At 38.4% G+C, this 14,282-nt stretch overlaps 1 protein-coding gene across 4 annotated transcripts in view; it reads left to right on the top strand.

The window, feature by feature from the left end:
- Positions 1–14,282, top strand: part of sulf2 (sulfatase 2) — a 56,208-nt gene that overhangs the window by 29,790 nt on the left and 12,136 nt on the right. For all 4 annotated transcript variants that reach the window (XM_015389254.1, XM_015389251.1, XM_015389252.1 and 1 more), the window contains 4 exons: positions 8,228–8,494; positions 10,039–10,278; positions 10,356–10,507; positions 12,721–12,890. In XM_015389254.1, the coding sequence (XP_015244740.1) occupies positions 8,299–8,494; positions 10,039–10,278; positions 10,356–10,507; positions 12,721–12,890 (758 nt within the window). In that variant the 5' untranslated portion in view covers positions 8,228–8,298. The remainder of the gene's footprint in view (positions 1–8,227; positions 8,495–10,038; positions 10,279–10,355; positions 10,508–12,720; positions 12,891–14,282) is intronic.

Here is a 14,282-nt window from a genome sequence, read left to right as displayed (position 1 = left end):
TCTTTGAGCCAGGAAGCATTAACCTGCTGAAAGCAGCATAAAATGCCATTTCCACAAGAGAGTATTGAGGGTTTTACCATCTTTCAGTTGGGACCATGTTCATCATCCAAAGCTTCTATACAGAACCCTGTCAAAGTTATCACATTGCTTCGACTGACGTGCTTTGGTCCCCCATAATTCATGAATTGCATACATTTTTTCAGTATTTCATGGGTTTTTTTGTTTGTTTTTTTTTTATTTTTTTTATTAAAATAGACAATGGTTTACTACCTATTTTCTCTTACGTTAAAAAAAAAGCATTGTCTTTGTTGTGGTTCTGATAAACACAACAAAGGTTATGGTTTTGATCAGCAGCAATCTGCACAGATCTAAATGTTGAAGTGTATTTCCCACTGCTGGTCTTGGCAGGGTTTTTTTATGAGCTATATGGCACTCAAGACAACACAAGATTGCATGAAACAGAAAAAATATGCAACTACTGGATAAAAAAAAACTGAAAAGCATTAGGAGTAAATCGTCATGGCGATGATTGATATACCTTTTATTTATATTTCAGTAGGGAGATGTGTTTTCAGTGGGTTGAGAAAATGCTGTAATCGACTCGTTTTATCATACATTCAAATATATATAAACACAGTGGACGGGAAGATGATCAGATAATAACACAAAGAGCAGTTTAACAACATTTAAAAGGATTGTATTCCACATAATTTGGAACTAAAGACTAGTATACTCACCCAAACCAGAAAAGGCTGACCTTATTAGAATTAATCCATTATCTCTGCAGAAAATGTGTCAACGTAAACTTAAACTACATATCTTATAATAATAAAGTAAATCATCAGGCTTCCTGCCAACCTTTTTAAAGCAAAGACTGTGGTCTCCTGAGTTTGAGCTTATTTAGGTTTAACATATTAACTCAGTAAGATCAGAAAGGCAAATCTGATGGAAATGAATAGAAGGATCCCATTAATGATAAATTAGTCAATGACTCATTATGGCTTAGGAGATTTCCAGCCAATTTATTCTATCTGGTAATATTTTACACTTCAATGCCATGTTCAATAAGCAAATACACTACAAGGTTTCATAACTCCATTTCATTTTTCTCTTTGAGTGAAACAGCCTCTGATTGAATCATTTAATAAAATATGAAGGTTAAGCTTCTTTAATAAAGTAAGTTTTTGTCCTGAGGTATTTTAATTTAACAAACAAATGCTGACATGACAGTTTAATCCATATCTTTACTCAGTTTTAGTAATATGTTTGTTTTACACAGATTTCTTTGGAGTATTCTCTCTTCCAAACCCTGTAGATTAATTGCTTTTTCATCCCCAACAAACCATTTTTCCCTTCTGTATACTGAGAACAACAACAAACTCATAATTGGAGCTTCTTCCAGTAACTCCTGCTACCTCCCGGTGGACAAACACGCTGAGCTGTATCAGCATGAAAGGATGACAGTAAACTGTATCCTGCAGGCTGTGGTGGTCCACAGTTTCTGATAAGCTCAGCTTTCTGAGATAATTAGGCCAGTTTATCACTTTTGACTGGATCCATAAGTAAGTCCCACACAACTGGACTGAGAACGAACAGCCAGCTGTCTTGCTGACAAATTGAATGGATAATTCTTTCCTGTTTTGTGTATGATTTTCTTGTGTTGATCCACTTTATCTATAAGATTAACTACCCTAATTAAAATGAAGGATTTTTATTAGTTATAAAGACTTTTTTTTTTCTGAAACAAGAGCAGACCAGAGATCTACTTTAGGGAATTATCAATAAGAAATAGAATGAAAAAAAAAAAAAAGCTCTACATACTGTATTGAGAATGGCAAACTCTTATTTTCATTCACATCTACTTGCACATTTACTCCCTTCATCCCACACACACACACACATGCTACTCTGAGAAAAGTTACTCTCATATAGATGCATGCCGTTGCTCAATTTGCATCTGAATGCCAACTTTTGTTGGAAAAATTCAAGGGTCCTTGGAGATTTTGCACATTCAGTTGAGAGCCAGGCATGCTATTGGGAACAAAGTCACACATTAGCAAAGCCCTGCCAGCCTCAATTATGAACACGGGGACTGGCTTGATGATGTTCAAGCGGTCACATTCAGCTCTGAATGAGTCCATCTAAACTTCCCTGTATGTGTTTTTTTAAAGGCATCAGGGAATAGTGGATTGCACATTTCTTTTTTTAAAAAGGAGATGGAGAAATATAGAGGTTCTCTGCTTCTGCATTCTGTTTGATTCTGTTTAGTTTTATATGGAAGGCTTGGTCTTAGTGCCTAGTTTTAATGCTGTAGAAAATCCATCTGCACTGGATGTTCTTGGTCTTTGTACTCTTTCGGCTGTGTGCCCAAAGTTTTCTTTTTTTTACTCTCACTTTTTTACCGATTCTCCCTTTCCTTTTCTGTCTCAGAGCATTTGAGATGGAGATTGTGAATCCAGGAGTGTGGTTTGGAGCTTGTGGGCTGCTGGCTCTATATTTTTGCCTGAATCATAAGATGCAGCTGATTAAACTGCAAAAACAGAGAAGCTTGTTCTCCTTTAATAAGAAATTTACATGTTTATTTGCTGGCTTCTATCATAAGCGGTCTGTAAATTGTGTATCTCAGGGGAATTGGGGTTGGATAAGTTAAACTTTCTTTCTGACTGTAAATCCAAGGTGTTTTATTTATGGGAGGAAAACAGTACTGATGTATCTAAAAAGTTTGGAGAGATTTGCAAGCTGCTCTCTCTTAGCTTCCTCACATGAACTGTGATGCAGATGTGGGTTACAGGGCACTGTACAGTAGCTGTGAGTTGATTCGGTGTGTGTTTTCATCCCTGCATGCCTGCTGCTGTCTTACTATCGTGCCCATGCTGTGACATGGGCAGCCCTGTTGTCACTACATTCATAATTTAGGGTTATCAATAAATGATGCACGGCATTAAGTTTTTATCTGATGATGCAGTGCTGCTGTCACTTAGAGCCTCTTTACAAGCACATGGCTGAAGAGCAAAACTTTCCCTCTGCGTTCTTACTTCCAAGCATCACTAGGCATTAGTATAACCTCAGATGATCCTGGTTTCTTATACATGCTTTTGGAGGCTTATTCCCTGTGATCTCATATGCTGCTAGCTAACTCCCACAGCCTTCCTCTCCGAGCCTCTGCCTTTTAATGAGTTATGCCGAGAGATATATTTACTCATGTTGTCTGCTGCTTCTGTCTAAATGGCAGAAAATTCCCCATTCTTTCTGCATTATCGAGCTGAATCAGCATTGTTGTTTCTCAGTTCACTTAGAGCAAAGAGCTGATGCGGGCATAGACTCTGTCAGGGAAATGAGCTTGAGAATTATCCTAGTTTTTAGAAATGGCACACCCTGCCCTGCTTTATAAATGCTTGAAACCCATCATTTAGTCATGATGTTGGAGTCTGAGAGCAGCAGAGCTTAAAGTTGTAGTTTTATGATCATCTAAAACATTTTCTTACATTTAATTATCTGAGCCTGTTCTTTATGTTTAGTAGGTATTCTGGCATACAGCAGTCCCTCCCCTGATCTCTGCTGTTAAGACAAATCTAAGAAGCTCATCTACAGCTTATTAGCCTTGCATATTTGTCTGGAGTGAGCTTTCACTTAAAGGTATAGTGGAGGATGTCCTTTTTCTAGGTGGATCATCAAAATAAGTGTCCTCCTAACTGTCAATCATTCTGGTGATATGTTTACGTAAGGCAGTCCTATGTGCTTGTTCCCATTTCCACTTACCGGTGGTGAGTCTGACATAGTGGAAAAATTGCAGATCTTCTTTATGAAAATAAGCTTGTGTAGCGATGCAAACAGCAACTTTATAACAGATCATGCATGAGGAGAAATGGGCTTGTGCATGCTCTTGCACGCATTTAACAGGCATTCTCTCTTAGGAGCAGATGCAGGGTTGTGCATGTGCATTTTTTTTTTAAGTGAAGAGGGTGGGTTTTTTCAAAAATTCGCGAAAATCTTCCATGATACCTTAAACCAGTATACTCACCAGCATGGCTCAAAGAGAGAGATCTAAGTTACCAAATCCTCGGCTACCTCGTAATCAGTTTTTTTGACAAAAGTAAGATGCGGACCATGAAGTTTAATAATGGGAAAGCCCTGGAGTTGAGTTGTTCCAACATGCAGCAGCAGATGTTATAGAACTGAAGGAGAGATTAACTATAGCAGCTTTGGGAAATTTTGTTTACGAGTCTAAAGACCTTATGAAGGCGGGGTTTTCAGCAAGAGAATAATCTGAAACACACACATGGAAATCTTTAGCAGGTTTCAGAGAATGTAATTAAAGCCGATGGAATGGCTTTTTCTCTCACCCTAATTGAATTCAACTGACACTGAAAGTTTTGGAAGAATGCTTGTGTGGAAGAGTTGATTAAAATCACACCAAAGCAACTCATAGGACAATATTTTGCATACAGCAGATGTACTGAAGTTGCCATTACCAAAAAGTACTTCATTAGTATTTGTTTAATTGCAATAACCAGGCTCAGTACTTAACTATGTCTTTTCTCTTTATCACAAATAATTTATGGACCATTTTATATTTATATAATTTTATGTTTATACTTTTATATAATCTTTAAATCCTTATTATAAATAAAACTTAGGAAAATCTCGACATGTTCAAAGCTCTTTTTTCCTTCAGTTTCTCCCACTGCATAACAGTTGTCCACCTCTGCATTTTCACACATCTTTGAGATGTTATGCCTGCGGCATGTTTGGACTTTGTGTTTTTATCTGCTTTTATCTTTCTTTTTGTTTCATGTATCATCTATCACACAGTTGGAAAAACAATTCCTGTGGGTAAAAGAGGGGAAGAGCAAACTGAGAAGAAATAAGTCCATGTGTCTGCTTATAAAAGCCTAAAAATCCAATTAGTCCTTAGTATCAGGTGAAAGAGGGAGGCTTTAAGCGGAATAATGTAAGGAAATATTCACAGCCATAAAGCGGATGTAAAGCAGAATATCCAAATGAGGCCATTTGTCGATATTCGTTGGAAATCAAACTACTGTTCTTTGAAGATTGAGCTATTTTTTTTTTTGCCTAAACAGTGTGCTTTTTTTATAATTTACCGTCCATGGATTGCCCCAAATCAGGTTTTTGAAATGATAAACAAATATCAAAGGAAAGCACTGTTTCTTCATCATTCACAAAACACTCATACGGAGGATGATCTCCACATCAATACAAATCTTTCTTTAATTCTCTAAGGATGTAAATACATTTGTGAAAATGTATTCACAGAGAAATATAAATAGAGCTAGTTAAATGAATGTCATTTATTTTAGTTCTTTTACTCTGGATAATGTTTGTTCTAGAGCCTTGTTTTTTAGCCATCACTAAAGGTGAAAGAGAGACTCGACAGTCAGAGCAGATAAAAAGGGAGCAAGGACATTTCCAAACAGCACATTGCCTCAGGGTCAGAGATCATATGTTCCCCTGGGGAAGAAGCAGCTCATGCCCTGGGTGTTGGAAACCAGAGCAAATACTGTTCTGCCATACATTTTATCTTAGTCTCTCTGCATACAGTACACGTTCACACAGTCGATTTGCATGTGTAGGTGTGTGCAATGCAAAGCAAAGAGGACAAGGGGGTGGGAAAAGATGTAGATATTGGTGCATTAGGGATGTCCTTAATGAGTACAGTCTGGACATTTTAGATCAGCGATATACAGCTCTACCAATTTCTGATCACAATTAATCTGCTGTGACTCTATGATAATCTATGCATAAACCAAGACCAATTTATTATACTCCTGATAGTAATGTGTAAAATGCCTTAAATAAACTATACTTGCAGTGACCTACTCTCACCCTGGAAAAAAACCCAAAAAAGGTTAATAGAATCAATTTATGCAAAGCAGCAAGTCTGCCCATCTGTCCATCCAATCCATCCCATTCCATCCATCCATCCATCCATCCATCCAACATGGCTGAAAAGGGGTGGAGCAGAGACACGTCTAAAACCTAATAAAATTGATCTTGTGGATGAAAGATTGATCTCACTATCTCTTCTTTTTTTATTCTCCCTCTCCCTGCTAGCCCAATCATTGACTAATTTAAAGTATATCTGTTGAACCATCAGGTTTCAATTTAAAGCCTGGTGTTTTTAAAAGCTTGTCTTGCAGCCCAACAAAGTTCCCTGGACATCTGGAAAAAAACACACCAGTACATATCCTCCTCTTTATCTAACAGCCCTGTTTAGCTGGATTCTCTCTTTGGTTTATTATCAAGTTTTAAAAAAAAAAAAATCATAGATTTAAAAATAGACTGGTATTTTATTTTTATACTGATTGTTAGAACCAACAATTATGGCTTTAGGGATTTTATAGAAAACAATTTTTCACTGCAAAATCCTAACTTGACAAATATATTCCAAAAATGTTGGATTCATTTCAATAGAAGATTCATGTGAGATTCTGCTACTGTCTTAAAATAAATTTTCATCTTAAATCCTCTTGCATTTCCAGTCTGTATCACAGAATCCTGACCCATTCATTCACACGCAGTTAAATCTGCACATCAGTTCACTTTCTGCAGAGGATCAATGTGTCAACGGGTTTTCCATTCACACTGAAATCACAAAACAAGAAGCTTGGCTGTTTGTTTGTTAAAACAGTGATTACACCCAGAGACCACCGCCCCCTCCCTTTCAATGACAGTGGAGCATCATCTGAGTGCTTATTAGCACCCAAATGCTGCATCATGCATGTTAGCTGTGATTGGAGCTGCGGTCACTGGGATGTGTCACTGCTCCAGTTATACTCTAAGTCATCATTAGATGACAATAAATATTTGAACTTCCCTTTTCCACTAAATTATCAATTGAACTGCAATATTAAACTGCTAAACAAAATATATATGTCCACTTGAGGCTTTCATTTTAGCAGTTTTTTCTTTATCTTTGAACACAACATTAAATTCATTATTTATTTAGCTAATTTTCTTCTCTCTATTTCTTCTCATTGTTTGCTGTAGTTTTAAAGTAATTGTTACAAAGTGAATATTATCCTGACCAGAAAGTTGAAAGATTCCTATTAGCTCTTGTATGTGTTTATAACTTTAACTGCAATACTCATACTTCTTAAACTTTGTCACATTTGTTAGCCAAAGAAAATTATGTATTTGACTTGCATGTTATTTATATGAACATACCCACATAAATCAGGAAATTAAAAAGTTGTTTTATAAAATAAATGATGAAGAAAGTGTGGCATGTCTACTCATTTTCTCCCCTTTTACTCTGATATAACAAACATGAAATCCAAATCAACCCACTCCCCTCAGAAGAGACCTTAAAGGCTAATAGAGCCCATGTGTACAGATATTAGCCTCTGCTGATGTAGCTGTTCTGACCATCAATGAACAATCAACATGATGAAAGGCCAAGAGGCAGAGTTGGCAGTTTGGGGCTAGATTTATAGACAGGTTTAAAGCAGGATTAGGTTGTGAAAGAATATCCCAACCTTTGAGTGTTACAGGCCACTGTTCAATCCATCATCTGAAATGGGAAAGATTATGGCACAACAGAACAGACTTACACGACTCTCCACCTGAACTGAAGCAAGACCTTTAAATGAAAGCTTAGAGCATCCCACCACCCCATGACTGTACAGAGAACTGTGTGCCAACATGTCTCCATCTGGGTGTAAAAATTAACATTCTTCAACAAATATTCTTAAAAAGGGTGTTTGTATTCACTTGGGGTTATTTATTTCACAAATATTTTCCTCTCTAAATACAGTGAATACTTGCTAAAACTTGAAATTAGCCTTTTCTTTGTAATATTTCCTCCTCCTTCCCAGCTCCACCCGCTCATCTCATCCTGTTTCTCCTTCACCTCCACCCCTCCTCCTGACCCCGGTGCCTTGCATCCCTCCTGTCCACAAAACCCTCTCAGGGAGAGGTGAGGCTTGAGCTGGCCTCAGTCCCAGGCCCATTAGCCCCAGCCTGGCAGCCATGTGCTCATCACCAGGGATCATTACAACCAGCCAATGACACCACTCTAATGCATCATTAATGATTGATTAACGAGCTGAGCTTAGCCCAATCGGGTGCATTTGAGCGGGAGAACACCCTGTAATGCTGTTTTGGGCTTGCATCTGCTATTTCCCACTGTGTCCTGTGTGTGTGTCCATGCCTGTGTGTGGGTTTGAACGTTTTATTCTTATCAGAGCCCTCCTGCGTTCTGTTTCAGAAGCTGCAGAGAGACCTGCCGGCGCTCTGAGCTCTGAATGAAGGACTGAGGTGCTGCCACAAGCCGAAGTGATGGCACAGCGAGGACACCCTGCCATTGCCCCTCTTCTTCTCTCCCTTGTCTTAGTGGGAATCGTTTCTGAGGCCCAGGGCTCTGGATACCTGTCAGGGTTTCGCCTCAGGTCTCGTTTGCAAAGGGACCGCCACATGAGAAACGTCCGACCCAACATCATCCTTATTCTCACTGATGATCAGGACATAGAACTGGGTAAGATCCTGTGCTGTGAAAATGATTTGACTTCTATAGAGATTTTTTTCTTTATGTCAATTTTTTTAACTACATTCCTTTTGAAATGGTGAATTTACTGGAATAGTATTTAATAGAACATCATTTTGTCATTTAATTTTAAATGACCACAACCAGACCTGAAGAGTTTTTTATATCAATTATTCACTGCCTGTTAAATAAAATGAAGTAGGATAGAAAATCTTTAAAGGAAACGCATGGTCAAGTCAGATTTAATTATTTAAAATGAAAGACTGGGGAAAAGGAGCATACATCAACAATAAACATGCCTGCTGATCACAGCAACCTTATTGCTAATTAACGTTTTTATGATCACCAAGACTCTCAGGGAAATATTTTGTGAAAATCAAAGTTTGCCGTTAAACATGTTAGTTCTAGCTTAGCTCCGAGGGGCTAAAGTGAATGAAATGAAGGATTTGATGTAAGCTTGTCCAAGTCTTTGCTGAAAAAAAGCTGCACATCCTCCAGAAATCCCTCATTGGAACTAGATTAAAACAGCTCTGCAACAACGACTGAACCAACATTCCTCCGCAATTAGGGTTTAGTCCCACTGACCGTCATCCCAAATATTTGAGTTGTTGTCAACAACAAAGTCGAATAAATAAATTTAAGGGAAATTATCTTTTTATAGCTGTACAGGTTGGTTTAAATAGATTTTTATAATTTCATTAATAAAATATTTATCAAAACAAAAATAATTAAATTGGGTCAAATTTCACTTATTTAAAAACATGTTAGATTTGAAATAATTAATTGTGCTTAAAGGCACAAGTAGAAGAAATGTTTAATTAGGCAAACCCTTTTTCACAGCCAAGCACATCAGATTTTTTCCCTTTGTTCCTTATCTTATTAGTTTGAATATTCGGCCCATGTCAGTCCAGCAGCTTTCATAAGAGCAAATCAACCTAAGCTGCTCCTTGGCAGTCTAACAGCTGGCTCCGTCCAAGTCATGTTTCTCCCTTTGCCAGCGCTGTTTCTGACGTGAATTAAGGCCAGCCCATGGCTTCCATTGTCTGATTGCCAAACTCTGGCCATCTCCCTACCCGCTGAAGTCCTTTACCAACTTATTGGATTGGAGTAGCAGCATAATAGCCTCTGTGACATCTTTTGTCCTCTAGTGATCGCAGTGAGAAGGCAGCCATTGAAGGAGGAATTTATGGTCAAGCATCTGTTTCCCCAAACAATCACCATCAGTCTGAAGAGTTTCTGTTACAGAGAAATCTAAATGGGTCACACTTTACCAAAAAGATTTATTTCCTCACTTAACTCCAGCTCTTATTTTCTCTCTAACTTTAATCCTGTTGCTTTTACCCTCTCCTGACCTGTATTGACATTTATCCTAGCTATGTTTCTAAGTTCCCGACTCTTTCATTCCCCTCCCTCTTTAGCTTCTGTATGTCCCTTTTGGTCCCTTCTGTTTCAGCTGTTAACCTCTGAATCAAACCCTGCTGTCCCCCTCACATAAATTCTCCCTTTCCCCCAATACCCCTGCTCTCTCTTCTCAGGCTCAATGCAGGCCATGAACAAAACTCGGCGCATCATGGAAAAGGGAGGTACGTATTTTTCAAACGCTTTCTCCACCACCCCCATGTGCTGCCCATCCCGCTCCTCCATCCTGACTGGGAAGTATGTGCACAACCACCACACTTACACCAACAACGAGAACTGCTCCTCACCTTCATGGCAGGCGCACCATGAGCCTCACACATTTGCCGTGCACCTGAACAACTCTGGTTACAGAACCGGTAAGCACCGCCCTAACATCCTAGATGCTCCTTGATGATTTGAAATGTTAACATTTTACTCCCGATTCTCCTTCAAGCCTTCTTTGGAAAGTATCTGAATGAGTACAATGGCTCCTATGTGCCCCCTGGCTGGAAAGAATGGGTAGCACTGGTGAAGAACTCCCGCTTCTACAACTACACCCTCTGCAGGAATGGTGTACGGGAAAAACACAGCAGTGACTACCAAAAGGTATTGATGCCTTTTTATTTTTACAGAACATTTTTTAAACATCCTAAAACTGTGGCTCTCTCTTAGAATATTGTGATTGTGATCTGAATTTTTTACCATTTCACATTTAATAGATCATTGTTTCTAAATACAAACATCCACCCTAAGCCCTCAATCACTATATAGATCAAGTACTATATAGTGGACTTGATAGTGTACTCAGTTAACTGACGTTTCGGGCATATGATCACTACTTTTTACTCCCCATTGCCGATTTAATTTTGCCTGCCTGCACGGTGCCTGCTCCATATTCATCAGGGGAATTTACCATTAGGCAATACTAGGCAGTTGCCTAGGGCCCCATGTTCCTTGGGGCCCCATAAAACCTGTAATATAATCCTTGTATGGTTAATAGGACTATTCCTTATTTGTGCACATTAATTATGTTTTTGATAAAAATCCTTTCGCCAAAATACCATCAGAACGCTTACAATAATAAGTGTGTCTCGGCCCCAAATTTCCAAAATCTGCCCCTTGCTGTGACAACAAATCCCATGATGCTTTGCAAGGAGAGCTCTCCTCACAAAGCATTCTGGCATATATGTGCTCATCTAGAGACCATGGATGACCACTACTTTTCAAGGTGCATTTTGGAAAATTTGGAGTCCACTTTTTTGTCATCCGTTAGACATTTGGAAACTCATCTAAAACGGCATAACCACTGTATTTCCTATATAGGGGTTAGAGTAGACATTCAGACACAGCCTATATAGCCCAAAGTATTTGGCCATCCGTCCAAATTATAGAATTCTTGTGTTGTAATCCATTCTATGGTAACACATCTACAACAGCCAGCATGTAGACTGCCTCTACAAACACTACCGGTACAATAAGTCCTTAAGTACCGTACTGTAGTAGCAAGGCACCACAGTTTATTACAATCAATGCCAGAAATGCATATTAGAACTTTAACAAGTATGCAGGAAATGGGTCCCAACAGGAAGTCATTTAAGTCATACATCAACTGTCTAAGGATTAGGTTTCCTTACCTTTCTCTCTGTCTCATTATACTACATAAAAAATGTCCAAGTGTCCAGTGGGAACTTTTTTTGTGTCTTTTAGAACTTTATTGTCAAAAATATAGACAAAAAACTAAACACCCATTAATACCATCCAATAAATTTCCTTTCAACTAAATATTTCACAGCAAGTCGTTAGAATTTTTTTATTTTTTTTTAACTGGGCTGTGAAGTGCTAGGCCCTGTGTAATCAGAGGGCTACAAAGTATAGTGACAAGGGATCTTCAAGTTTCTGCAGTCAACAGCTCTAAACTTCAGATTGGTTCAAGGGGAGGGTATGGAGGGCTTCATAGATTTGGGTTCAGCTGCATTGACGCCACTGCCACGGAATTCCCAAACAGCAAAGATGTGTTCTTTGGAGGAAGGAGTCATGATTCTTAAGCCCAGATCACAGCGAACGTGGTTTTCTGTCTGATTTTCTGAGGTTGTGCCACTCAATAGAGCTCACTGAGTCAATGGGGATGAGAACACCCAACAATATTTTCTGCAAGGTGGCTTACATTACTCTGATCATGATAGACCCCCGGTCTATTTTAGTAGGTAGGACAACATAAGCCGGGTAGCAGATGAACAACATTTAACAGCAAGCTGCGCAGGCTGGCAATGACGTTGGCCTTAGGTATATGGCCGCACCAGCTGGTTTTTTTTTTGTTGTTGTTGTTTTTGTTTTGTTTTACTGTTGTTGTTTTTTTGTTTATTGTGGTTTTATGTTTTGTTTTTGTTTAATTTTATTAATCTTTCCCACTCAAATGTAATACATTGTTTAAATTTTTGGGCCTCACAGACAGAATTTAAATAAAACTCCACAAATCGGGATCTGCTCACCCTACGTTGCAGAAGTCTCTGCAGTCAGTATGACATAGAAAAAAATTGGATCGGAGATTTAGACGCAAAGGGATCAACCGTGTCTTAAGAGTGGTAATCCACTGGAGGGTTTGATGATATTCAGAATAGCAGCATTTATCTGACTGTGTACTGAATAGCCAGATCTACTCCATAAATTTATGAAATACACACTGTGAATTAATCAAACTAGTCTAATTGTTAGTTTAAAACAATAAGACAGAGACCCAGCATAGTAATGTACGCTCTAATGTCAGCTCTATGTTTATTGGCTGGTGGATGCCTGATAGTTAATGATTACTTGTTCCACAGGACTACCTAACAGATGTCATCACCAACAACAGCATCAACTACTTCCTGATGTCCAAGAGGATGTATCCTCACCGGCCTGTCCTGATGGTCCTGAGCCATGTTGCTCCACACGGCCCTGAGGACTCTGCTCCACAGTACAGCACTGCCTTTCCTAACGCCTCTCAGCACATGTGAGAAAATCTCTTTATGTCAAAACATTAACCTGACTATGAGGCTAGGATAATTCACGCAACAATTTTGTTGTTTTCTCATTTTAATATAGTGCAACCTAAAACTTAAGTGTATTTTATTAGGATTTTGTATGACAGACCTTAAATGTTGATTGCATTTTATAATAGGGAAGTAATATAACTGATCTTTGGGGTTATATCTTAAATCCTGACACATCTAAAGACTTAGAAAAAAAGCAAAAGCTCATCAGACTGCAGAGAAATTAATCGATTCATTGTTCAAGTCTTGCTAAACCTTCGAATAACTTTTCTTCTGGCTTTTGACTTGGCCATCCTAACACATGAATATGCTTTTTGTCTAAACCCATCGTTTTCTAACTGGTGCAAGTTTTGCTAAATGGCACTTGGGTTGGCTTTTGTAAGATCCAAAACAAAAATTTTGATATCCACTATTTGAGCAATCAAAAAAGTCATTTAGCCAGTAGAAGCTAAACAATGAGGCCAGAATTTAATCTATAATCAATTTAAGCACAACAATCTTTCCTTTAGCATAAAGAGTAGATCAAAGCTCCAGTTATTGTTGATTAAGAAACACAGGGAAATAATAATGCATTTCTCTGGGCTTTATGAATGCACACCCTTTAGCAACACAGCATAAATAAGCAGTTCTTTTACATTTAGATCAGTGTTTAGGGTCAGCGTTAGCTATATTGGATCTTGGGATCCAGGTATCAACCTTTTCCATGTGGAATTTCATGGAAATTAAAGGACTGTTTAAACTAGATGTTTTTAATAAGCATAGAGGTGCTTGTATTCAATTGTTTGTTCTTGTAGCCTTTATCTCAAAACTGTCAGGATGTGTTTGGAGGTTTTTATAAGGACCCAAATGCAGAGGCTGAGAGGCAGGGGTGTGTTCTTTGAATATTTAATGGAATAACACAGGTAGCAAAAACAGGAATCCAAAAATCCAACTTATAAATGTTGAACAAAAACAGGTATCCAAAAATGCAACATAAAAATAAAACACAAACCAGAACCATGGAGACATCAGGGGAAAACCATCACAAGGAGCCAGGGTGAGACAAAGTAAGACGAGGAATCAGCACAGAGGGACTGCAGAGGGAGTGTATTTATGGCTGACTGAACAAAGGCAGGACTAACGAGCTGATAAGGAGCAGGTGTGAGTAGAGCTGATGAGGAAGCCAAGGGAAAAGAAAACACAAGGGGGCAGCAGAGGACAGACAAAGAAAAACCTAAGAAACTTAAATCCAGATCACACCGATAAAGCTAGAAAACAAGGAAAAACCTGGATGAACTTGAAACTAAAAACTTAGAGAAAACCAACAGAACCAAGAACATTACAAAAACACGCAAAACCAGAGACTCTTTAGT

This window comes from Cyprinodon variegatus, unplaced genomic scaffold (assembly GCF_000732505.1).
Source record: "Cyprinodon variegatus isolate N-32 unplaced genomic scaffold, C_variegatus-1.0 Scaffold452, whole genome shotgun sequence".
NCBI lineage: Eukaryota > Metazoa > Chordata > Actinopteri > Cyprinodontiformes > Cyprinodontidae > Cyprinodon > Cyprinodon variegatus.
This window is presented reverse-complemented; position numbering and strand designations above follow the sequence as displayed.